Consider the following 27,687-nt stretch of genomic DNA (forward strand, 5'->3'; position numbering starts at 1 on the left):
CTGAAACTATAATTGTTTTTTGCTCTGTGTGGTTATTAAAAAGTAACAAAAAATTGAAGCACAGTAAATCAATGCTTCCCAAGTGTTTGAGAGTTCACAGATCCTTATGAGTATATGATGTCAACTAAGAACATTTCTAATAAAATATTTTTGCACACATACACAAAATTTTTATACAACGATATACCAAGCCCACACATAGAATCTATCTTAAGAACCCTAATTTAGATAAAGGCTTAATTCTATATTTGCTTACATATTAGTTTTACCCACCAAAAATGAAAGAAGAGGTAGTTTCCAATTCCAAGTTTATTTTCTAAAAAGGCATATATTGTTATGACAGACACAATAGATCCATTTATTTACTATCCTCTCCAATATCCTCTGACTTCCCTTGCAATTGCTGGAAGGCTAACAACAATAGATCTTAGTTTCCTACACAGCTGGAGCTGCAGGAGGTCATTAGGTTCTACCATCAGATCACTTCAGTGATCCTGCAAGATGCTGAGCTACTGACAGGTTGAGCTTACCATTTTGTCAGGTATTTTACATGAAAGTTAGGGCACTGATTAGGAAAAAAGGCTTAGAGTGGGGACTGGATCCTGAACTTCCATACTACACTGGGCCTCCCTAGCTAATAGAAGCTCATCTCTCTGATCTGTTTGGTGAGATTATTCTGGTTTTGCCTAAAGACCCTGTAAAGAGAAATATGCAACAGTCTAATCCAGACAGGTGCAACCCATATCTACATTGGGAATGATCTTTAGGTTTTTCTGTACATGCATGACCAGAAGGCTACAGAGAGGTGACTCCATATTCTATTTAAGAAATGCCTCCTGGCTCATGTACAGAACCACTCTGGCCTCTTGGAGATTGTGCCATTCTCACTGGAATATCCTGAATGAAAATTACAAATAAATATACAAAAAGCAAAAATATAAGATAACAATATATCAAAGAGGAATTGTTAAGAATCAAATTTAATTTGACTGGATAATAACAATATAATAGCACCCACTGAAAATGAACTACACGGAATTAACCAAGTCTGTTATACAGTTACAGTCACTGATAAAACCCAAGCTCATTCCACCATTTGCCTTTAGTGTATCCAGTGCAGACAGGGCGGCTTCCAAGGCTGGAATCGCCTCAGCTAGATCACTTTCACATTCATTCTTCAGAGTTTGGGCTTCCTCAGCTTTTCCACTGGCTACCTCTTCATCAAATTTCACAAACTTTCTTTTTGCTTCTACTTGTGCAGATTCTATCTCGATAATCTAAGCAAAAGAGAGAAAAAAATTAAAGACATTTGCTTAAACATCCTATTGCTTTCTCTATCCTACAGACAAAAGAATATTTGAAAACTAGAACACCAAACATAATTTTGAAGGATAACATGAGGAGAAATGTAAATATATGTGACCTAATTTAGTGATGGGCTTCTCATCTTTCTTCAAAAACAATAGAACCCACAAGGAACCCAGTGAATCAACTGAAAAGAGTAACGTCCCAAAGGTTCTGTCGCAAATGACTTAAGGCTTATTATCAAAGCTGAATTTATGTATTTCAAGTCTTTCATCATCTATTTTTTTAAAATTCAGGACACTTTACCTGCATCATATTTGCATTTTCAACTTTTGCTTCCTCTAATTTGGGCTGTAATTGGACAAGTTCTGTTTTCATTTCACCAACCTAAATAGACAATCTGTCATTAGTTTTCATAATTACAATATCTATAGAAGCCAAGCAGAGAAAACTGAAACTTAAAATCAGGGCCAGAAAAGCTTAACTTTTTTTTCAGTTCTTTACATGATAAACAAAGTCATGAGAGTGTGGCCAGTTTTCTTCACAAAAGAGTTTATCTTTCTTGAGTATGACAGGGCAATGGAAGAATGCAGTTGTCATGGAAGAAAAGTCAGATAGAAAAATGGTAGCAGCTCTGGACATCCCTATTATATTATGTGTATGGTGTACAATTCATTCAGACTACCCACTGTGCTGCTTATGTTGAAATAACGCTAATAAGTATTACTTGACTCATTTGAAAAAAAGTCTTATATTTAACCAGTTATTATAATAAAAAGTCAACCCTGATTCTGTACTTTCTCCAAATGCCAAAAACTTAAGAATAAAACCAGATGTATTTGAGTCTGTGCAGTCTGAATGAACTTCTCTAAAATTCTAAAATTCACTTTACTCATCTGTAACATGAGGATCATAAAAGCATCTACCTTATGGAGTTATTATGAGGAATGATTAAAGGAAAGCAAACGAAGTACATAACATAGTACCTGGCACATAACATATTCTCAATAAATTGGATCTCTTATACTTCTTCCACTTGAGCAGCTCCTCAAATTTACCTGAGACTCAGCAAAAGCTAATTTGTCGAGTCCATTCACATAGCGCTGTTTTGCTTCCATTATAGCTTGTCGCCTCTTAGTCAACAGTTGTCGAAATGAGGCAATGAGTTCAAGGTAAGAAGTAGCAGTAACATAGTTATGTCGTCCTAACTCTTGCAAGAACCTAAAAGAGAGACAGACAGCATTACTATAAACAATGGGTTTTACAAAGTAAGAAGTGAATTCAACATAGCATTAACAACAAATGTTTAAGAATAAAGGTTGATTTTATTCAGAAGCTGCTGAGTACTTTACACAGAACCACATCCTAATTTCTCAAAATTTGTCAAAATTTCTCAATAGTCTGCAAAATATTAGTATCAAATAGCAATGATGTAGTATAAAAGCACAAACCAACAAAGATTTGTCCCAAGAGAGAACTATAGCAAGAAAGACAGAGGCCCTTTTTTATATGTTTCATATGCCAGGATGATCTAACCCTGTAACAGACCCAAGACACTGTACACAAGGAAAGAGGGCCACAGGACAGCAAGAACAAGTCATCATTCCTTGCACGCATGCCACGTGTTGGTTAAATAGAGCTCGGCCAGAAATATAAGACTACTACTCATACACATAAAAACAATGGATGCAATGATGTTTCATGGCGAGTATGCAGACTAGAGCCTCCTTCGTGGTGTACCTGTCCAAGTCAAACATGCTAGCTGGCTGTAAAGCTCTGGATAGGCAATATACAATGAGCATCTATGACTTGAAGATCTCAGAGATGAACGGATGCAAAACTGATACTTTTCAGGTATCCATTGCCTACCAATCATCTTCCTTCTTGTCTAAGAACTTCCAACTAGTGCCCCAGCAGCGATGTTTGTTCTTTGAAACCTGCCACACTACACACAGCAGATCAGGCCAGGACTGGGCACTGGACACAAAGAAGGCTAAATCACATTTTGGAATGAACTTGGACTAGAAAGCTGGAAAGAGCTAATCAGCTGGAATTGCAAGAAGTAAACTTGAGAACTGAGAGGCAGACAGTTTTCCTCCACATACACTGGAAAGTAGAAAATTCAGCCTGAAAGAGAAAAGATTAGAAAGCAGATGCCACAAGAGAAACAGGAATAAGAAACAAAGAAAAAGAATTTCTGGGTTTCTGGTGGCTTAACTCCTGCTTCTAGTGATTTCTAAGATCCAGCTATATTCTTTCCCTTAAGATACCCTGCTCTTTGTTAAACCTAAATCAAGTAGCTTTCTGATACTTAAAAGCCATAACTAATTAAATGATTAAAGAGAATTATAAAACATAGAAATCCTATTACAATTTCTCACAAAAGAGATGCTTTAACATACAAGGCATTACTGTCATTTTAAAATGTATTAATATTAACCTTTCTGAAAGTTCCATAATGGAAGTGTGAAAATGTTTGCAGATTGGAACTATCTCTTGTCGTTCAATGTCAGTGAGCTCCAGTGTTTCTAAGAATTTCACAGCTACACGTTCAAGAGCATCTTCAGGCCATGGCTAAAAATAAGAAAAAGAAAAACAAGTGAAATTTAAAATGATTAGTCACACTCAAATTATATAAATTGTCTTCCTATGAGAGAAGAACTTGGGGTTGAGAAAATTAAAATCTTCATAGGGAAAATAAAATTAGAGGGACTAAGGTCACAAGTAAATCTCTGAAAGATATAATAAGTATTTTATACATTAAAATTAAAGATAACTCAATATAGGAAAGGTCAATAATACTTTACATATGAAAGATACATCATACTGTTTCCCTATCTCTTCCACTTAGATGGCTGGTAGGCATCCAAAATTTAGTATGACAATGGTACAGGCTGCTTTGCTGCCCTCTTAATACCTATTAGCCCCCTTTAAGCCACTCCAGTACTCTTGCCTAGAAAATCCCACGGATGGAGGAGCCTGGTAGGCTGCAGTCCGTGGGGTCGCTAAGAGTCGGACACGACTGAGCAACTTCACTTTCACTTTTCACTTTCACACATTGGAGAAGGAAATGGCAACCCACTCCAGTGTTCTTGCCTGGAGAATCCCAGGGATGGGGGAGCCTGGTGGGCTTCCGTCTATGGGGTCACACAGAGTCGGACACGACTGAAGTGACTTAGCAGCAGCAGCAGCAGCAGCAACAGCAGCCCCCTTTGCTTAAGACTCCAATTTTATTCTAGATAGCAATATGCCCAGCTATAATACTACATTCCTAGACTCCTTTACAATTCAGAGTGGATAATGACATATAAGCATCTATTGGGTGACATCAAAGAAAGCTCTCTAAAGAGTTACACAGAACTGGCATGGGTCTTTGTGCCCTATTTTCTATTATTCTACTTCTTGCCTGGAACACAGATGTGAAAGTTGGAGTTCTAGCAGCTACATTAGGCCATATGATGACTCTGAAGTTGGAAACTACATGCTGAGGATAATAAAGAAGAAAGAATATGGGATTCTGATGACTTTGTTAATTCACAAAAGTCCCGGTCTTCAGATTTTTCTTCTGTATGAGAGGGGAAAAAAAAAACCCTATGTGTTTAGTTTAGGTTTCTGTTACTAGCGGACTTCCCTTGTGGCTCAGCAGGCAAAGAATCTGCCTGCAGTGCGGGAGACTTGGGTTCAATCCCTGGGTTGGGAAGATCCCCTGGAGAAGGGAAAGGCTACCCGCTCCAGTATTACGGCCTGGAGAATTCCATGGATTGTATAGTCCATGGACTCGCAAAGAGTTGGACATGATTGAGCGACTTTCACTTTCCGTTACCAGCAGCTCACCGTAATTCCTACTTGTTACAACATCCAAAGTTGAACATTTGATTTTCTTCCCCACAAATTCATTTTTCCTCCAGTACTTCCCACCTCAGTGAGATGGTTCCTTTGCTTTTCCTGGAATACACCAACGGTGCTTCTGGCCCTGGGTCTTTGGATTTGCTGTTCCTCTGGCTGCTGCTGCTGCTGCTAAGTCGCTTCAGTCGTGTCCGACTCTGTGCGACCCTCTGGCTAGAACCCTCCTAATCTAGATCTCCATGTGGTTCAACTCTCTCACATCTCCGCGCAAATGCAAATTTACCAGGTAGGTCTGCCCAAAGCACTCTTTCTAAAACAGCATTCCTTCCCTCATTACTCTTTCCCTCATCTTGAATTTTTTCTTAGCACTTGCCAATATTTGACATATATTTATTCATTTGTTTTTTCTGTCTCACTGACTCACCACTAAAGTGTAAAATCCACAAAAGCAGGGACTCTTACCTCACTGCTATTACTGTCAGTGCTTAAACAGCTTTTGTCGGTAAATATTTGAAATATTTACTCAATGAAATAATTTATGTTAAATGAGTACTTAATCTTCAATAGCTCAATAGAGCATCCCCAAATTCCATTCCATTTAGATTCAACAAGATGCTTGTAATTTTTTTCCTTTATAGTAGACAATATGCATTTTAAGATCAATTTTTTCAGTGTTCGGCCCTCTAGTAAAAATCAAGCTTTTTGATCAAATACTCCATTAGTTATTTTAAAAAAGTGTTAAGCACCCATTACCAGTATATACATATTTATTAATTATATTCATATGGTATTACTGTACTATTATGTTTTTAAACCCCAAAAAAGGCCTCTAAAGATTTGTTATTAACATAAACAAACTTTTGTACAATGTCAAGATAAGCACCATTTTCTGATCATGTAACTCTTTCTATTCTGGAAAGCTTCTTTCTTTTCTCCCAAAGCTCCCTGGCAGGCTTTTAATCCAGATCCACTGGTGAGGAATAGGTCACGAAAAGGCTCATGTGTAAAACAGTCAGCAGTAAGAGGAGTGAGTGCACCAATGCTGACTTAGGCCAACCAGAATGAATCCCCATTAGACTTTGCCTACTTGGGTAGCAATTTCCCAAACAAAATCAGAATTCTGTCAGCAAAGATGAAGTGGGGAGAAAATGACCGTTGATAGGTAACATCATAAGCTAATATTGCAAGCCATGACACACCCTGCGAATAAGCTTTATTATTTAAACAGTTGATACAAATCCATATTCCGAGTGAAAGTGAAGTCACTCAGTTGTGTCCAACTCTTTGCAACCCCATGGGCTGTAGCCTGCCAGGCTCCTCCATCCATGGAATTTTCCAGGCAAGGATACTGAAGTAGGTTGCCATTTCCTTCTCCAGGGGATGTTCCTGACACAGGGATCGAATGCAGGTCTCCCACGCTACAGGTAGACTATTTACCATCTGAGCCACCAGGGTTTTAACCAATACCTCACCAGATCTTGTTAAATTGTCATTGTTTTTGGTCTTAAAATGTAGCTGACACAGAGCTTGAGCTAGCTCCTGCTAGTTTTATGACAGTTTTTTACTGTCCACTTATAACTGCATTGTATACCTTCAATTTTCAGTTCATTGCAAGAATCCCTGAGGGTCCCTTGCATACTATCTATGACATATGGCCATCTGACATACAAACTGAGTGGGAAAGTGAAAATAAAAGTGCAAGTTGCTCAGTTGTGTCCAACTCTTTGTAACTCCATGGACCATAGCCTGCCAGGCTCCTCTGTCCATGGAATTCTCCAGGCAAGAATTGTGGACTGGGTTGCCATTCCCTTCTCCAGGGGATCTTCCCATCCCAGGGATCAAACCTGGGTATCCTGCATTGCAGCCAGATTATTTACCACCTGAGCCACCAGAGAAGCAATGTCAATTCACATGAGATATTTCATACACAAGTGAGTATTTCAGTAAATTCTACCCTTATCTTCTGAACTGTTTCGGCACCTCTGGTAAGTTTACACCCTATTTTGGAAAACAGAGATCTATCCAAAAAGTCAGTGACTTCTCGACTATGTGACACATAGTAGTTCACACTCCTTCCCAGCCTTAAAAGACTCAGGCCTCAAACAATGCCATCAGTGGCCCTGACACAGTTTCTGTATCCCCACTGTAAAATCTCAGTTCCTCTCTGTTATCCATTTAACTTCCCTTATCTATTTGCAACTCCTAGTTGTTTCTTAAAATTTCCCCCAATAAGTATGAATCACATATAATAGAACAGAAAGTCTCATGGTTATAAAAAACATATTCAGAAATAGAATCGTACTTATAAGGTTTCACAAAAGAAAAACCTTTAACTGGGCAGGCTTTGTTTGGTTGGTTTTGGTTTGGGGCTACTTAATAAAAGCAATATTAAGATACAATTTGCATAAAGAAAAACTGTTTCACATGACTTTTACTGTTGTATAAATTCTAAAACATCCACTAGCTGAAACACACTGCAGTCCTCAAAAGGGCAGAATTACTGTTTTTCAAACATGTAATTGATAAAAATGAAAGATAATAAAATGCATTAGTATTAGAAAATTATTTTTGAAAGAAACTATCAAGGGTCAAGCTACAGTCCATAACACATTAGGCATAAAACAACAAAAAAAATAAAAGGCACCATGAGTTACTCTTCTCAAGAACATAAATATTGAATGGTTTTACACAGCCATTGATTACAAAAGAGAATAAAATGTGTTAGTATTAGAAAATTATTTTTAAAATAAATTATCCAGGGTCAGTCTATAGTCCACAATACATTAGGCATAAAACAAATAAATAGAAGGCACCATGAGCTACCCTTCTCAAGAACATAAATGCTGGATGGTTTTACACAGGCAGTGATGATTTGCCCTGTTTAAATGAGGTGATAGCCTGTATCATTCGTTGCTGGCCTGACTGAAACTGTCACCCAGCTAGTCTTCCTGTCTCTTGTTTTGCCCGATTCCAAATCATCCACCATAAAGCTTCAAGAGTTTTGGTTTATTCCTAAAATGTAGATTAGCCCTGCAATGTCTTTGGTATAAAACCAAATTCCTAGGCACATTTACACATTCCTTTATAGCCTGGCACCCACTCAAAGCTCCAACTTAACTCCTGTTGCCCTCAATGCCAGTCAGCCACACCAAACTATTTAACTATTTGCCCTAATGAGCCACACTCTCCCCACTGTTGCACTTCTGCATGTGCTATCCTCTTATGATGGTTAATTTTATGTGTGCCTATATATTTGGTCCTGGAGAAGGCAATGGCAAGCCACTCCAGTACTCTTGCCTAGAAAACCCCATGGATGGAGGAGCCTGGTAGGCTGCAGTCCGTGGGGTCACTAAGGGTCGGACACGACTGAGCGACTTCACTTTCACTTTTCACTTGCACACATTGGAGAAGGAAATGGCAACCCACTCCAGTGTTCTTGCCTGGAGAATCCCAGGGACGGGGGAGCCTGGTGGGCTTCCGTCTATGGGGTCACACAGAGTCGGACACGACTGAAGTGACTTAGCAGCAGCAGCATATATTTGGTCCAACATTATTCTAGTTGTTTCTGTGAGGTGCATTTTGGATGGGTTCAACATTTAAATGAACAGACTGAATAAAGCAGATTGCTCTCCCTAATGTAAGTGGGCCTCATCCAATCAGTTGAAGGCCTGAATAGAACAAAAAGGCTGAACCTCCCTCAAATAAGGGGGAATTCCTCCTGCATGATGGCATTTGAGTGAGGACATTAGTTTTTTTCCTGCCTTTGAACTCAAGCAGAACACCTTTTCCTAGGTCTCAAGCCTGCTGGCCTTCAAACTGGAATGACACCATCCGCTCCCGTGGGTCTCCAGCTTGCCAACTGGAAATCTTGAAAATCATAAGCCTCTGTAAAGATGTGAGCCAATTCCTTATAATAAATATATGTATAAATAGATAAAGATATATCATCTCTAAATATATCTTTATACATATACATATGTATATGTATATATATGTATACATATACATACATACATATATAAAACATACATTCTACTGGTTCCTTATACAACTCTCCTCTATGTAATGAATTCATTTTCATGCTTCAGAGACGCTGTATTAATAAGCACACGTTTGCACGTCAAGACTATGACTCTTTTATGTAACTGACTGCTCATTTGCTGGCTGTCTTTTTTGTCTTCCAGTCTAGTATATGAGATCATTTTGGGGATCGTGGAGCTTTTCAAGTCCCTGGTGCTGCCATTAGAGTGAGTAACCAAAAAAACACTTGATAAACGCATACTAATAGAAGTTGAGTAAGATTTCTGTAAGAGTCCAAAAGATTTATCTCTGATGGCCCAGATGGTAAAGAATCTGCCTGCAATGCAGGAGACCCAGGTTTGACTCCTGGGTTGGGAAGAGCCCCTGGAGAAGGCAATGGCAACCCACTCCAGTATTCTTGCCTGGAGAATCCCATGGACAGAGGAGCCTGGCGGGATACCACCCATGGGGTTGCAAAGAGTCTGATACAACTGAGCAATTAAGACACACATACACACACACACTGCAAATTACAAACCTGAAACCAGTCAATGGTACAGCAATTGATGAGGGATGGGAACTGCCTCAAGCGATTTCGAAAGGCATCTCCAATGGGGCTGAAGGCCACTACAACATGAAGATTTTCTTTGCAGCGATTCACAAAGAAAGCAAACAGGGCTAAGGGACTGAGTTCACCGTGTTTATTGCCAACCTGAGCCACAGGACGAACACCCTAGGGAATGCCAGAAAAAGCCTTGTAAATAAAAGCATGTAAGCTGATAAAAAGATTAGTAGATATTGAAATATTAAGAATTTTTATTACTCCTCTTATAAATATCTTAAAATTTTTGTTTTTATATCAATATAATGGCTTTGATATAGCCTGCACTTAGAAGTCTACTTTTAATTCCATAATTCTATAATTTAAAAATAAGTATCTGTCAAAAATTTAACTTATAAAAATAGTCACAAAAAGTTCACCAAGATATACATACGGGACACTATAATTCAACACTGGTTTTAAGAGGAAAAAATTGAAACAACTAAATCATCCAGTTAGAAACATTATAAAACATCCATACACTGTAATTTTAAACAACTGTTAAAGATACTGAGATGCATCAACATGGCTATGGCAAGATCAGCAAGAAAAAATAAATGCAAGGCCAAATTGTGCAAGAGTATGCATAATATGATCCTTTTTGTTAAATTAAAAAATACATAGGTGCATATGTGTAAACATACATTTTTTTTATGGAAGCAAACACAAAGAACTATTAACAGTGGTTCCTTTGGGTGAGATGGACTTAAAGGAGAATGAAAGAGGGGATTTCATATTTATTTTGGATATTCTTCTTGGTTTATATCATTGTTTTCATTTTGGACTTTCTTCCACTGTTTGAACTATCTGACTTTATTCTTATAATGTTTGTATTTTTTGAAATGACAATAGTTTGTTAATGAGATTATTTCACTCAGTCATGTATGACTCTCTGTGACCCCATGGACTGTGCCTGCCAGGTTCCTCTGTCTATGGAATTCTCCAGGCAAGAATACTGGAGTGGGTAACCATTCCCTTCTCCAGGGTATCTTCCCAACCCAGGGATTGAACCCAATGCATATCCTGCATTGGTAGGTGGATTCTTTACCAATTCTTTAGCCACCAGTGAAGCCCAATGAGATTATACATTACTTCTAATTTTTCTCCTTTATGTTGGATTGACCAAAAGTTCTTTCAGGCTTTTCCATAACAATGTACAAAAAACCCAAATGAACTTTTTGGCCAACCTATTAATATCTCTATATGAAAAAGGCATCTTATGTGAGATCTGGCATAATGGCTTTAGAACCAAACTTCTTGAATTCAAATTCCAGCTTGCAGCTGATTATCTATGTGACCTTGAGGCAAGTTACTTAATCTTTCTGTTACTTAGTTTCCTCATCCATAAAATGGGGGAAAGAGTACTTATCAATATATCAAGGGGTTGTTGAGTGATCAAAGTTATTACATGTGAACACTTAAAACAGTTCTTGTCTCATAGGTAAGTACTTTTCAGCATTTTATATCCTAACTTTCTCCTTCTTCAAAGTAGAAAAGGTTTCATACTCAATAAATTATCTTATAAACAGATTTTTAAAAGAAAATAAGATTTTAAAAGGTAGATTTACATGTTTTTCAATAGCAAATTTAGGAAGTAATCACAATGATCATACAATTTCCAGTGTGATGATTGTGAATTTATTTTTAAAAGAACTATCTCTAGATATGTGACAGATACAGATCTACGGGAAACTGTAAATCAACCTTGTTTATTCATCCTGACAGTAATTCTCAAATTAATTATTATGATCAGTGTCAATCTGTGAAATTATGTTCAGGTTGTCTATCTCCATTAACTCTTGAGTTAACAAGGGGACAATCAGATACAGAAAGGTAAAGCATGGTTGTAACTGTAGAACAAGAGTTCAAGAAAGGGCCAAGATGGTGATATAAATATAGGCATTATTTACACAGAAATAATAGTTAATGTGATCTTCCCTGATGGCTCACTGGTAAAGAGTCTACATGCTGATGCAGGAGATGTGGGCTTGACCTCTGGGTCAGGAAGATCCCTTGAAGGAGGAAATGACAACCCACTCTGGTATTCTTGCCTGGGAAATCCCATGGACAGAGGAGCTTGGTGGGCTATAGTTTATGGGGTCACAAAGAGTCGGACACGACTCAGCAACTAAACAACAATAATAACAAAGGTCAATGCTTCTAGAGTATAAGTAGGGAGTAACATCTACATGCATATAGAAATACTTCTTATGTCAGAAGACATCAGTTCTTATGTGTTTCTTCTTAGCCCAGTGTAAGGGTTCTCTGCTATGTGGCTAAGTACCACACAGTAGATGAAAAAAAAAAAAAAGAAATACTAATACTTTGGGAGCACAACCGATTCTGGGAGCAAGAAAAAGAGCAGTTATTGAAGGAGACAGGAAACAAACTGAGCGAACTTTCACAGCAGTCAAAGAAAAACGTATTTCAAAAGAGGAATGATAAGTTATTTCAGAGATGAATGATAATTTTAAAAGAGAACTGAGAAAATATCACTAAATACGGTAAATAAGTCACTGCAAAATTGAGGAAAACTTTGCAGCAATTTAATTCTGCAAGGAGTGCGAACAGAACAGTGGAAAAGTAACCTGGAAATGCAAGGCTGAAGCTACAATTGTAATGCTGATGTCAGAGACTGTGCAGAGTCTATAAGAGGTGATCAGTAGGCAAGACCAGGCCCAAGCTCTATAGATCAGTTATCAGGAGGTTTCAAGTAAAATCTGTGTCAGATGGATGAAATAAGCAAAGTCCAAGACCTGGTCTTCAAAGTGCAGGGTATGCAAAGAAATTAATATAACTTATCTTACGTATCTTTTATATTTTTAAATATTAGTACAAAGCAAGCAAAAAAAAAGAAAGGATGCACTTTGGTACATGTAAGTTCTGACCATGGCTATTTCCTTGTGGATAAATTGATATGGTGTTCCTAGGTTTGGGTGGAATATGAAGGAAATAAGTTCTTCAGGCTATTCTTGGATCATACCATAAAATAGTAAAGACATGGAAAAGCTTTGTACCAAAGTGATGAGAAGAAAAAGATAAACAACTGTTAAAGTGAGCAGAAAAGCCTTGCAAAGTTTAGAAAATCCCATTCCCCAAAGGGTCCCATTCCCCGGAAAGGAGTGTAGGGAATGTATTTTTCCTATGGATTAGGAGAATCACCATTCTTAGTTACTTTTAGCCACAATCTTGATGGTACCCAGATACAAGTAGAGAACTTGGATTTTTTTTTTTCTTTTCTCCTTCCCCACTCCAGGCCATGAACTGGTAGTGCATCACATTTACTGAGGGCTTTCTAAGTGCCTGATATTCCATAACTACCTTATTTCATTTGATGATGCTTTGTAAGAGGAACCATTTTGTGTATATAATACTTTCATTCCATAGATGAGAAAAACAGGGTGCTTGAACTACCAGGGGGAATCCATTTTACTCCAGATGCTATCACTGGAGGCTGGAATGAAGCATCCTGGTGTGAATGATGTATTCTGTGGGTAAAAGTAGTTATGATCACAAGAAAGGGGAAACTACTAGCTGAAATCTTGTATGGGAAGATGTGAGAAATGGTGGTTGAAGGTCAGGACATCTGAAATAGGGGTGCATCAAAAATGTAATTTTTTCTTTGTCAACTAATTCACAAAGCATGATTCCCAGATGCACCAGAATCAATACAAGTAGTTTTATTAAACTTTGAAAATTTTACTAACTAGTGGCAAACTACAAAAGTGAATCAAGTAGTGTTTTAAAGCTGTATTTTTATCACTGTAACCATAAGACATGATTTTATTTTATTTTTTGACATATACACACTACTCTGTACAATGAGAACCTACTGTATAGCACAGGGAACTCTACTCCATGCTCTGAGGTGACTTAAATAAGAAGGAAATTCAAAAAAGAGGGAGTATATGTATATGTGTGGCTGATTGACTTTGCTGTACAGCAGAAACTGACACAGCAGTGTAAAGCACCTATTCTCCAGGTAAGGAAAAAAGACATGATTTTAAATCTCTAATCACTCATAAAACATGCTAAATAAGATCAAATGGATGAAACCCTATCATCATTATGGAAAAAGCTGAGTTAAAATAATTAAAATTTTGTCTCATAACTATACTTCTACAGTTATAACTATTTAAAATTCACCAAAAAAAAAGTATTAAAATAAAATATGCATTAAGTTTTTGATTACCAAAATTCTCTGCACAAACCATATTTATACTGAAGAACAGAAAAGTTTCAAGATAACATTTCTGAGCTGGGAGCAGCACTCCCTGAAAAGCATTTACCTCCATCACTTCTTGTTTTTCATCTGCTGCAAAAATATTAGGTACTTCTCCAGTATTGAGCACACTGTCAATATCCTCTAGAAAAGCTTCCTCTTTAATCTGAGTGTCCGTGATTAGAAAGACTGTCTTCTGGCCCTTCATGCCCACATTCCTTAAAAGGGCCTTAAAATAAAAATGTACTTAGAATCAGAATCTGGTGGAAATCTGTTTTTTGCTTTCCTTTCCCTTCCCTTTCTTTTGATAACAGCATCTCGTCCTTTTCAGCAGTGACGACCTCCTCACAAGAACATGCCTCTCGCAAAGGATCTTCTTCATCCCTCTCCAGAAGAAGAGAAGAGGAAACACAAGAAGCGCCTGGTGCAGAGCCCCGATTCCTATTTCATGGATGTAAAATGCCCAGGTTGCTATAAAATCACCACTGTCTTTAGCCATGCACAAAGAGTAGTTTTGTGTATTGGCTGCTCTACTGTCCTCTGCCACCCTACAGGAGGAAAAGCAAGGCTTACAGAAGGATGCTCTTTCAAACAGAAGCAGCACTAAATGTACCCTGTATCAAGATGAATGGGAAACCATCCCAGAAAAACACGTTTTGGATTTTTTTTTTAAAAATCTCAATTTTAGAGTAATATCTCTCCCTTGTGGCTCAGCTAGTAAAGAACCCACCTGCAATGCGGGAGACCTGGGTTTTGATCCCTGGGTGGGGACGATCCCCTGGAGAAGGGAACAGCTACCCACTCCAGTATTCTGGCCTGGAGAATACCATGGACTATAGTTCATGAGGTCACAAAGATTCAGACATGACTAAGCAACTTTCACTTTCACTTCTCCCATTCTGGTGGCACTATCAATCTGGGCCTCCATTTTACCCATCCCTCCAGTGGGAGACTCCAACTGGCCAGTTTTCCAAGCCCCAAGGCACAGTCATTGATTCAGAGGTGGGCTTATGATTTAAGAGGGCCCATTCGCAGTCGCACTTCAGGAACTAAGATGGATTTTAAAAAAGAAGGAATCTGTCCAAGAATGGAGACATAAAAGCCAGTTCTCCACACTCACTTTTAAGATGTAGACTTATTTAGTACATGAAGGTCAGAAAAAGTTTAAAAAGTCCAGCAAAGTCTCTCTTGTTTTTTTCCACTTTGGGTCCTCTCTCTTCCAGGGCCAGCAGAACCACAGGCACGTGTGTATGAAGCCCCAAGTATGCCCTCCACTATTCTATTGGTTACCGGAACAGCAGCACAGCTCTAAAGAAACTTTTAAGATTTGACAACTTGGATGACATCATCATCACCACTAAGGTTTATATCTAACGGTCTACTGAAAAAACACATTTGTCTGAAATAAGGTCTTTCTGAACTAGAGTAAAGATAGAATCAGCAGCAGCATGGTAAGAATGCAGTGGATAAGACAAGTTATAAATCCCACTCTGCTGTTCTCAACTTCAGTTTCCCTATCAGTAAAACACAGAGACAACCATATCTGCTACACTGAATTGTCATACTTGTAGAAAGAAAGCACATATGTAAAGCACTTCAAACAGTGCTCAGCACATGCAGTAACTGCCTAGGGATAGTATTATTATCACCATTATCACCATTGCATTCAGCACACAGCTAGCTACACAGGTTGGCTCTCTCTTTACAGATAAAAGAATGCACGGATGTTATTTTAGACAATAGATTTCCTCAGATTTTTACCTTCAGGTCCTCTCTCCACTCATTCATTCCATAACTCTTTGAAATTTCTGGTTGGAAAATCTGCATTTTTGCCATGGATGTAGCCAGACGAGTTAAAGATTGACGACCACTTCCTCCAAGTCCAACAAGCAAAGCATTTCCACCAGACTGCTTCAGAATCCGACATATTCGTGATAAATGTTCCAATACATACCTGTGATATATAGGTATTATTATACTTGAAAATGCAAATGTAAATGTTTATTTACCCATAACTATTGCTTTACTTTCCTAGAAGGATGGACTTTGCTGTCCCATATGTTACTATCTCAATTTTAAAGACACAATCATGAATAAGTGTGGTATTTCAAATGCAGTTACAATTTGATCATTCGAGGTAAAGGAAAACTATTTGAAGTACAAATTCAGGAAATGCAATGTATGTAAGTTACAAAAATAAAATGAAATTGTTAACTATTTGTACTGAAGTATATTATTTTTATTTAAAAGATTTCTTCAGAAATTCCCTGGTGGTCCACTAGTTAGGACTCTGGACTTTCACTGGCAAGGGCCAGTGTTCAACCCCTGGTCAGGGAACTGAGATATCACAAGCATGGTTAAAAAAAAAGAAAAAATTTATTCAACATTTTAATACTAGAATTTCTATGTGAGAACTAGAAAGTCAGTTATATACAAAATAATATTCAGGAAAGGTATTCACACTAGTAATCAGGGAAATTAAAACTAAAGACACAGTGTGATACTGACAAAACTAACCAAATCTGGCAATTCTAAGTGTTGGCAAAGGCGAGAAACAATGGAAGTTCTTAAAAACAATGATCATTTCTGAAGATACTTTGGCAAAACTTAGTAAAGCAGAAGATGCTAACATATCATGACATAATAATTCCACCTAAGAATATAGCCTAGAGAAATCCTTACACATGGAGCCAAGGAGACATGAATATTCAAACCTTTTTCATAATTACAAAAACTAGAAGTTACCTAGTTTACAGAACTTAGTATCTGAAACAGAAGTCTATCTCAGAAGAATGATTCCATTGTGTTAAAATTATACAGTGGAATGCAATACAGTAGTAAAACTTTGTTTTTTGTGAATTTCAGTCTGGAATAAACCAACTTGCAAAGGAATATACATAGTATGATACCACTTATATGATTTTTAAACATGCAAAATAAGACGGCCTGCATGTTTAGGAACATACATGTGTGCATGCTCAGTCACTAACTGTCTGACTCTTTGTGACCCCACGGGCTGTAGCCCACCAGGCTCCTCTGTCCATGGGATTCCCCAGGCAAGAATACTTGAGAGGGTTGCCATTTCCTCCTCCAGGGGACCTTCCCAACCCAGTGATTGAATTTGTGCTTCCTGCATTGGTAGGTGGATTCTTTACCACTGAGCAACCTGGGAAGCCCTAGGAACACACACATGTAGTAAAAATATAAAGAAACACATGAGTTTCTTTTTACCCCTGCAAGGAACAATGGGAATGCAGTGAGGGAGGGTTGGCTACACAAGAGATTTCAAATAAGTTAATTTAAATAAATATTCAAATAAATTCAAATTTAAAAATCTTTTTTTACATTCTAAACATTTCACAATAAAATTTTACAAATAGTAATTTTAAGCATCAACACCAAATACAGGTACCTAAAAATGACAAGATTCATTCTTGTTTTGTGAGTTTGATTATACTCATCTAAACATTGGTCCACAACGTCACTAAAATGATGAATATTTGGAATTTCAATATAAACTCTGTCATCTCCTTCAAGGTCAGGATTCAAATAGTCACCAAACATGAGATTTCTGAGCTCCTCTTCAGCTATCTATAAAATGGAAATCAATGAATTACAAAAGTTAAATTTTTTCCTAAAATAAACAATTCTTTTAAACATTTGGGTAATAACTAATATAGTTGTATAACTAACACCTGAAACTACATTATATCCTGAGGAAATGAAAAGAGCTTTATTCTATCATATAAGTTTCCCCCTTCCCCACACCCCTACAGCTAAAAAAGTCATTCTAAGCACCCACTTAGTGAGTAGTTACTAAGGGATAGTCACCGTGCTAAGCACCTTATATCTACTATTATCATTCAATCCCTAACATATAACTTCTATATTATATATATAACTATTCTGAAATCAAATCTTCTCAAGCTAAATATCGATCTATGAGGAAACTTAAAAAGAATATGATCGTGAAGGAGTAATAGCATTCTTTTAAAGATAAGTTGACTGTAATAATTCCTGCTATTAGACTGTTTTAACTTGTTTTTAAACACTAAATATACTCACTGGTGCATTCCCTTTCCTCAAATGTGAAAAGATACCATCAAATGATTCTTTAAAATGGTCCTTTACAACATTTTTGGTTAAAGTGAACAGCCAGAATCGGTCACTGTCGTTAATGAGGCGATCATAAAACACTCGGAGAACCTCATGCACAAACAGACGGATCATAGTGTGCTTGCCCTCCACAGCATCTCTTTCAATGAGCAAACAGCCCTGGATGACACGTGAAAAATCCCGCAAGTTGAAAGTGTAATGAGATTTTGTGGGAGTGGGCAAAAGATTCTGCATAGATTGTTTATATATCTGAATATGAAAAAAGCAACAAAGCAAAAAGTCAAATGCTTATAATCAGCAAAGCCAACAACACTGTACTATAAAGTCAACAACAATATAATATGCTGTAACAAACAGTATATTATATAAAATATTTTATTTATCCTATCAGATTATATTGGCTTGGAAAATTGTATAGTTCTGAGTCTAGCATGGCATATATCTATTTATTTTGCTTTACAACACTTGACCAGGAATTATAAAGTTGAGGGAACTTAATATCATCTGATTCCATCCATGCCCAAAAAGTGACAATGCTTTTACTTCCCAGTAATTATAGCTGTTCCATTTAAAGGTGAATGACCTTTAAATTAAACAGTGAACAAAAACTTCAGAGAAAGTGAAATCAGACAATGTACTCTGAAGCATTCGAAATGAAGATGATGAAACAATTTTCTCTGACCACCACCGACTTCAAATCAACATATTCTCTCCCTTTCCTTCTCTCTCTTGTTTTCTCTCTCCCTTCTCTTCCTTCTATCTTAATTGGCTATAATATCAAAATGAAGTATATTTTTACTACATGCTGAATTCATTAAGCTTATCATTCTCTTGAAGAAAGATAAATTAAATCTTTGATAATATAGAAAAAGATCCAAACAAAATTATTTTTTAATTTATAAATTTATTTAATTTATATCTTCTCTAATTCATCTCCCACCCCTCATCTCCACACATGGTAGGCAGAATAGAAGACAGAAAAAAAAAAAAACAACAGAGGATCCTTTCTGTATTCTATTCTGCCTAACCAACTTCCTTCTCTTTCCAGGATATATAAATACATAATACAAATATTATACTTTATAAATAGAAATACAAATATATTTTATAAAGAGAAGCATTTTTCTGTATTAGAATAAGTATACTAATTACAATGGACTATCTCTTTGCTATTTTAGTTTCTCTATTTTAACAACACACTATTCCACCAGAACAGGGGCAGAAGAACTCTAGAAAGCCCCAATGCTTTTGGAACTGATGGAATGATTCTAGGGGGCTTTTTGCTTCTGGTTGCAGTGATCTCAACTTCCAGAAAGCCTAGTTCAATGAGATTATCACTAAACTACTTTAAATACATTTTTCCCCCCTTTTACCATCGGCTATGAGGCTGGCTCTGGTCTCTGAGCAGAGGCAGGTAACACACACTAAGTTAAGGGCTACTCTTTGGCTATATGGACAGTCTTGTTTCCTAGTCCTACCCTTGTGTCCCATCTTTTTTTCTCACTTCCACTGCCAAGTTATGCAGTCTGACAAAAATATTCATAAGCTGCTTAAGTTTCTCTCTTTTTTTTACATAAACATGAAGAAAGAGAGAGAGAGAGAGAAATTTAATAAATACTAGAGTAGGAACCCAACAATTAAGGCAACACCTACAATGTAGCAGATACTGGTTCTGGATGATTTCCTTATAACAACCTTTGTGAAATAGATATTAGCTCCCATTTTAGTGATTAAAAAACTAAGGTTAAGTTGCTTGCACAAGGCTAGATAGCTAACAAATAGCAGTCAAGACTCAAATCCAGCTAGATTCCAAAATTTCAAAGCCTACAATCTTCCTGTTTTCAAACCTTCCTGACAGCTTCTCTGACAGTGAAGACAAAAAGTAGATGGCTAGGGGGGAAAAGAAGAAAAAAAACAAAAACCGAAGGATCAAATGCAGATACATGTAATATTAAAGACTGTTCTGCATTCTTTGCTCACCTCCATAGTCCCACTGACAATCTGGTTCCCAACTAAAAAGTACTCAGGAGGAAAATCACGAGTCCTAAGGTAGAACGTTACAATTGATGAGAAGATTCGGACCATAGTTTCATCACTGAAAGTATTAATGGTGCAGATGTTGAAATGCCGAATAAAACGGGGAGTAACTGGATTTCTTCCACCACCTGGAGGGCCCATGGCAGCAATCAGCTGTATGTCAACCAATGTGATTTTACTTGTGTCCTTCAGGTCATACCTTGAAAGCACATAAAAATCCCAAAACAGTCAGTAATAAAGCCAACAAGATGGACTGAAAAGCAGAGCTCCTTTGAAACTTTATCTGATTTTAGCTTTTCTAAAAGGAAGATTAGATATTACTTGGAGTAAAAGAAGTTTTTTTTAAGGATTCCTATACTTTTTACTTCTTTTCTTTACTGAAGTACAATTGACATAATATTAGTTTCCCTGTACTACATAATGATTTGATACTTGCATATGTTGCAAGATGTTCACCACAATAAGTTCAGTTAAAATTAGTCACCAGATACAGTTACAAATTTTTTTGTCTTGTGATAACTTTCACGATTCATCCTCTGAGCTATTTTCAAATATGTGATACAGTATTATTAAACTATACTCAACATGATGTACATTGCAGCCCCCGACTTACTTGACCCCCTTTACCTATTTTGCTCCGCCCCACCTCAGACAACCAATAATCTGTGGAGAAAACTTGTTTTAATGCAGCACTCTGCTTTTCCTTTCACTGACACTGATAACGCTGTCCAGGTTCTGGGTGTCTAGAATGTCCCTTCCTCTTGTTCTTGCCTTTATTTTTTCCAATTCTTCTTTCCATTTAACTCTCTGCTTTGTGTCTTACACTCCAAATCCAGAAGTATGGATGAGAGATCAATCTTTTTTGTAGCCGGTTTTAGACAAGATGACTGTATATCCCACTTTGTCTTAGAAAATTCCTGTTTGTGCCTGTCCTGCAGTAACTAATAACAGCCTCCCTTTTCCTCTCAGAAATGTCCTTATTTAGACGATAAGCTATATACTCACTCTATTTACAGCTAAGTTCTGATTCCTTTTTCTCATCTCAAATCTTATCTTCAGAGCACAGAAGGATATATAAAGAGAACCTATTCATTTTTGTTACATAAAAAGATACCCATTAGGGATTATAAAAAAGGGTATAAAAATGACTCAATTTAGTTGGAACTGCTCAGAATGAAAAGGTGCCTATTTCAAATAGATCATAAAGTCCTTTAACACTGAAGTTCTTACAAAAAAGGGAGGTGATGGTGGGAGAAATCTATACAGCCAGTCTTTAGTCTAAAAGCACCAAAGAAAGTATGAAAATATGACCTCGTTTTTGGCAACTCTAATAACTGTCAATAAGGGTCTGGTTAAATAAATTACAGTAAGACTCACTGGAAAAGACTCTGATGCTGGGAGGGATTGGGGGTGGGAGGAGAAGGGGACAACAGAGAATGAGATGGCTGGATGGCATCACCAACTTGATGGACATGAGTTTGAGTGAACTCCGGGAGTTGGTGATGGACAGGGAGGCCTGGCGTGCTGTGAGTCATGGGTTCGCAAAGAGTCGGTCACGACTAAGCGACTGAACTGAACTGAAGATTCACAAAACTAAATAGTATTAAAAGCCAATAAAATAAATGAGATAGACAAATAATATGGATGCTTGTGTGTGTGTGTTAGTTGCTCAGTCGTGTCTGACTCTTTGTGACCCCATAAACCATAGGCCACCAGGCTCCTCTGTCCATGGAATTCTCCAGGCAAGAATGCTAGAATGGGATGCCATTTCCTTCTCCAGGGGATTTTCCCAACCCAGGGATCGAACCCGGGTCTCCTGCATTGTGGGCTGAAGCTTTATCATCTGAGCTACTCAGGGAAGCCCAATAATATGGATAGGTGAATGAAACATATAAATAATATAGTTAAATATATTAAGCGCAAATAAGTTACAAAACATTGCAACATGGGTCTTTTTTAAAATAAAAATATATTTATATAGAAAAAAAACCTGGGAAGAATGGAGAATACATTATTAGCAGTGGTTATCTCCTGAAAGCAAGATTCCAGGGCATGCAATAACAAAAAAATATATAATCCCAAAATATGATTTAGTTTCATAAGTAATCTGTCCTTGCCTTAAGATAAAAATCATAACATATTAGGGATTAGGGAAATATTTTAACAGGAGGAAATGCAGAATTATTAATCCTAACTAAAATATACAGTGTCATATGTGTTGGAAACTAATCATATTATTGTAAAATAGGGTGGAAGGAGTAGAAGAGTTATTCATGAAATTGCTGTCAAAACCAAGCCATCTCAAAGATATGGAAGTCCCAAATAATCATAGATAATATAAGGAATTTAAAAAGGTGGAAACATAGGGTGCTGGCTATGGTTACTTAGGTTGGAGACTATCCATAAATTCGCACTGCTGGGTGATAGTAAAAGATATAATTGGCAAATTATTTTTAATAACTGAAAGTAGTAGCTTAAAAGGGCAAAAACTAATATATTATTAAATAAATATATTTGTAGATTATTCTTCCATGATATAAAAAAGTACAGGAAGGTTTTCCAAAATTTTCCACGTAAGAAAATCTGAACAACCATTTTCTCCCATTAAGTAATTTGCAAAAATGTATTATTTTGATGTGAAAAAATAAAAACAGAAAAAGAGAACAAGAAGTTACTTCAACATGGCTACTTAAGACTTCAGGTAAATACTTACCAATTCCCACAGTCAAAAAACTGTCGTAATAATTCAATAGGAGGTTGAGCTCCATATTTCTCCAATGCAGGCATATTCATGTCATCTATAAAAATTACACACTTCTTTCCCATAGGTGGTCCAAAAACGCCTTTGCGTCTTTTATCCAGTCTAGCCATAATAATGTTCTAAAACATAAAGAAGAAAGTGTAGTATATTTAAAGCCATAATTAACACCAGAAAAAAATTAAGTCTAATTATGTCAGGTGATAATGTCAAGCATTACCCTGTTATTCATTTAAATTTATTCATTTTTAGGGTTATACAAAACTTCATATTCAACATTCAAAGAGCATATATCGAAACCCTTTTATGTGCTCAGAACTGTTATGTACACATTTATTTATATATTTACATTGTACACACATGCACACACAAAACTTTTTCCGAAACAGATAGCCCAACATATCTATTAACTTTAACTTAATATTTAAAAGCACTAATCTAAACTTGTAGTATTTTGACATTAGAGAATTATATAAGCTTATAAAAAGAAAATGAACACCACAGGTCAGAAGAGAATGGATAGATATAATTCTAGGAATGGAAGATAAAAATGGTAATTAGAAAAGATCTCACGCAGTACTTTCATCTTGGCACCTCTAGGAGTATAAGGTGGGTCACACAATAAAAAGTCTATGGTTTGAAAGAGCTTTCACTGACAGAACTTCAGTAAGCAGCAAATGCCTCTAAGGACCATCTGGGAGAGTATTGAAAGAACAAGTTAAAAACCTCTCTCTCTACTTCTCTCCCTCATGCCTTTTCTTATACTTCATACTTCTCCACTTAAGAAATCAACTGTTGCTTCTTGGGCTTGGGGAGAAAAAAAGCTGACGAAGCTCAACAATTCAGTATTAATGCAAAAATGTTCTCTTGAAATTTGTCCTTAAAATTTAATTTTTAAAAATTACTTTGAAGCCAAAAATAAAGTTTGAAGTTTTATTTAAATTCATAGAAGATTTACTAAAACACAGTTTTATTATTCACCTTGCTGTACACCTGAAATTAACACACCATTAGTCAACTATACACCAATAAAAAACTTTAAAACTACCAAGCTGTTTATAAAGAAAAAAATACAGTTTTAAATGTTAATCAAATAAGTAAAAAAATTAAAAATGATAGATCCATATTTCTAACTTTTAACTAACCTGAACCTGGTTGGCACTGGTCCGTGCAGAGAAATTAACATAAAAAGGAAAGTACAGGTCCTTTTCTAAGTGGTTCATCAACTTATCCTTCACATACACTGATTTTCCTGTACCCGTTGGACCCACAAAAAGTAGTGGCCTTAATGAAACAATGAACATATCATCAGAAGGAGAAAAAGTCAGAATACATTTCAACTAGAGAAGGCTGGAGTTGGTTGAAAACATAAATAATAATCAAATATCTTCACCCAAAAACTCACATTTTAATTTATCATTGTCATTTCATAAAAAACTGATAAAAGTAACAACTAGCATACATTTTTGCTTACTTTCAAAACTTAAATAGTAACACACTATTTTTGGACAGATGTAACATTGTTATATGCTAAAACAAGTAGTCACATGCTTAACTTTTCAGAAAAAAAATAAAGCCAGAGTTTGTCCCCTCAGAAAGTGCTATCTTTATACTTTTTAGATAGAGATACAGGTGAGTGTGGAATATTATTAGGATGATGACAAAGAGAGAGGTTGAAGCTGTTATGCAGTTATCTCAATACCACAAGGTTTCTGTAAGAAAGTAAATGGCAATGAATTCTAAAAAGTAACAGTTGTATCTACCTGTCAGTAGCATTTTTTAATCAAGTCAATGTTACTAACTGAAAATACCGGTCTAAAAGCAAACTTTAAGGAATTCTCTATTCTAGTAGCTTCAAGTAGGGTTTCTCATTTTTGAGTAGTCTAATTTAAAGGGAAAAAACTCCTGAGTTTATGTTCACAGAAACCTGGAGAACTCCAGTTTGAGACATACTGAAGTAAAAATTAAATACGACCACTTTAAGTGATAACTTGGCACCACGCACTACCAGGAGACAAACACAAAGCCTGGCAATAAAATGGAACAGCGGTATTCATACACAAAAAGTAATCTATACGACCCAAATTATGATAATATTAATTTTAACAATTATCACTGAAGTATAAACATGAAATCAATACTACAAACAAAACACAGATCATTTAGAATTATAGTGATACCTGAGAATTCATCTACACTTTCTGGTCTGAGTAACATTCATGTTCTGAAAAACTACTTATTAAAATAATTTACGAAATAAAAAACCTTTCTTAACTTAGGGTCCATGAGCCAAACTGAAGAAATTCTTACAGTATTCAGAACTTAGAGGACATAAAGGCTGTATCTTTACTTTCGCTACCCTTTATGAAAACAGAGCAACTTATAGTAGTACCTGTGTGCTTGTCATCAACAGACATCACAGATGTTATACTAAACTGTTAGATATCTCAAAGATATCACTTATGCCTATTACTTCTTCAAAATTTTGATCATCATCAGACTCACTGCTGCTGCTGCTGCTAAGTCGCTTCAGTCGTGTCCGACTCTGTGCGACCCCATAGACGGCAGCCCATCAGGTTCCGCCGTCCCTGGGATTCTCCAGGCAAGAACACTGGAGTGGGTTGCCATTTCCTTCTCCAATGCATGAAAGTGAAAAGTGAAAGTGAAGTTACTCAGTCATGTCCAACTCTTAGCGACCCCATGGACTGCAGTCTACCAGGCTCCTCCGCCCATGGGATTTTCCAGGCAAGAGTACTGGAGTGGGGTGCCATTGCCTTCTCCGAGACTCACTGCTAGATCTTATTATTTAACATGTTAATAAAGAAGAACACATATTACTGCTGGAGTTCAAATTTTTCAATATGTTAATAAATGTATTTTAATATGTGGTTTCCTTTATAATCCTATGCTTTTACATATTCATTTGAAAGCATTATTCTGACAAATGGTTCATGGAACAAAAGAATTCCTATACTAGGAACTTCTGAGAATTGACAAATACCTAATATGCCTAAAGTGAAAGTAAAAGTTGCTCAGTTGTGTCCAACTCTTTGCGACCCCATGGACTATACAGTCCATGGAATTCTCCAGGCCAGAATACTGGAGTGGGTAGCCTATCCCTTCTCCAGCAGATCTTCCCGACCCAGGAATCAAACTGGGGTCTCCACATTGCAGGTGGATTCTTTACCAACTGAGCTACCAGGGAAGCCCAACATGTCTAAGGAAGACTTTAATCAGTTCAGTCACTCAATCGTATCTGACTCTGTGACCCCATGGACTGCAGCACACCAGGCTTCCCTGTCCATCACCAACTCCTGGAGCTTGCTCAAACTCATGTCCATTGAGTCAGTGATGCCCTCCAACCATCTCATCCTCTGTCATACCCTTCTCCTCCTGCCTTCAATCTTTCCCAGAATCAGGGTCTTTTCAAATGAGTCAGTTCTTCACATCAGGTGGCCAAAGTATTGGAATTTCAAGCTCCAGCACCAGTCCTTCCAATGAATATTCAGGACTGATTTCCTTTAGGATTGACTGGTTCGATCTCCTCATTGTCCAAGGGACTCTCAAGAGTCTTCTCCAACACCACAGTTCAAAAGCATCAATTCTTTGGTGCTGTTAATATTTTAAGATTTTAATATTAGCCACTAAATGCAAAAATGCAACCATGGGACAAAATAGGAACAAAATAATGTTCCTCCCTATTTCATTCATAAAGTTGACAGTTGGTCCATAAAAAAGACTGAGTGCCAAAGAACTGATGCTTTCGAATTATGGTCCAAGGGACTACAAGGAGACAAACCAGTCAACCTGAAGGAAATCATCCCTGAATAGCCATTGGAAAGACTGTTGATGAAGCTGAACCTCCAATATTTTGGCCACCTGATGCGAAGAGATGACTCATTGAAAAAGACCCTGATGCTGGAAAAGATTAAAGGCAAAAGGAGGAGGAGGTAGCAGAAGATGAGATGGTTGGATAGCATCACTGATTCAATGGACATGAATTTGAGCAAATTCTGGAAGATAGTGGAGGACAGAGGAGTTTGGTGTGGTACAGTCCATGGGTCACCAAGAGTTGGACACAACTTAGCAACTGAACAACTACGCTCCCTCATAAGCTATTTCTCTCTTTTTTTTAATAACGCAAGATAAAACTGTCACAAAATTCACTCAGAAACAGGTTCTTCATCAAAAACAAACAAACCATGACATTCATGCATATTATGTAAGCTTGTCTAACTTAAACATTGTAAAATTAATGATAAATTGTGCTAATGTTTTAAGAGAAAAATAACTATGAAAGTGTTATTAAGAAAACTGGTATGGATATGTCTATGGTATATGCTAGGCTGTTCATCTTTTTTGATGGGTTCTTCTGATTTAAGTCTGAGTCTTTCATGTTCATCTCAAATGATGAAGAACTGGCACGGGACGTATTTGAATAATGCCAAATGAGAGAAGCATCGTTAGTCTGATTCCTAAGGAGTATGCTGAGCCTGTGAGTAGAATGTCTGGCTTTTTAACAGTACCATTGTAACTGACTTTTAGTCCACTATTACAAATAAGAGAAATAAAAGGTGGCTTATGAGGCAACAAAGTAGGATGGCAAAGATGTGGAGTGGGTGACAGGAAGCCTGGATTTCAGGTTTACTAAGAGTATCAGATGTCACTGTGGAAATGTTAGTGGGTGGCTCCGTGTCTCAGTTATCTGAAAATGGATTCTGAAGTTCACTTAAAAAATCCTATGATCCCATACTTCAATATTTAAAATGCATAACAGTTTCT

General features: G+C 36.9%; 1 protein-coding gene and 1 pseudogene across 1 annotated transcript in view; one reads left to right on the top strand and one right to left on the bottom strand.

The window, feature by feature from the left end:
• Positions 1–27,687, bottom strand: part of DNAH12 (dynein axonemal heavy chain 12) — a 182,956-nt gene that overhangs the window by 67,079 nt on the left and 88,190 nt on the right. Inside the window, exons 38-49 of the mRNA XM_088831634.1 lie at positions 24,051–24,189; positions 22,861–23,027; positions 20,091–20,346; positions 18,060–18,359; positions 17,407–17,585; positions 15,756–15,948; positions 14,062–14,223; positions 9,710–9,904; positions 3,746–3,879; positions 2,364–2,526; positions 1,612–1,692; positions 1,101–1,277 (exon numbers count right to left, since the gene is read on the bottom strand). Of these exons, the coding sequence (XP_088687760.1) occupies positions 1,101–1,277; positions 1,612–1,692; positions 2,364–2,526; positions 3,746–3,879; positions 9,710–9,904; positions 14,062–14,223; positions 15,756–15,948; positions 17,407–17,585; positions 18,060–18,359; positions 20,091–20,346; positions 22,861–23,027; positions 24,051–24,189 (2,146 nt within the window). The remainder of the gene's footprint in view (positions 1–1,100; positions 1,278–1,611; positions 1,693–2,363; positions 2,527–3,745; positions 3,880–9,709; positions 9,905–14,061; positions 14,224–15,755; positions 15,949–17,406; positions 17,586–18,059; positions 18,360–20,090; positions 20,347–22,860; positions 23,028–24,050; positions 24,190–27,687) is intronic.
• LOC148774007 (small ribosomal subunit protein eS27 pseudogene) lies at positions 14,350–14,601 on the top strand (annotated as a pseudogene).

The sequence above is a fragment of the Moschus berezovskii genome, chromosome 24 (assembly GCF_049115385.1).
Source record: "Moschus berezovskii isolate FMDL1 chromosome 24, NW_MosBer_1.0, whole genome shotgun sequence".
Classification (NCBI taxonomy): Eukaryota; Metazoa; Chordata; class Mammalia; order Artiodactyla; family Moschidae; genus Moschus; species Moschus berezovskii.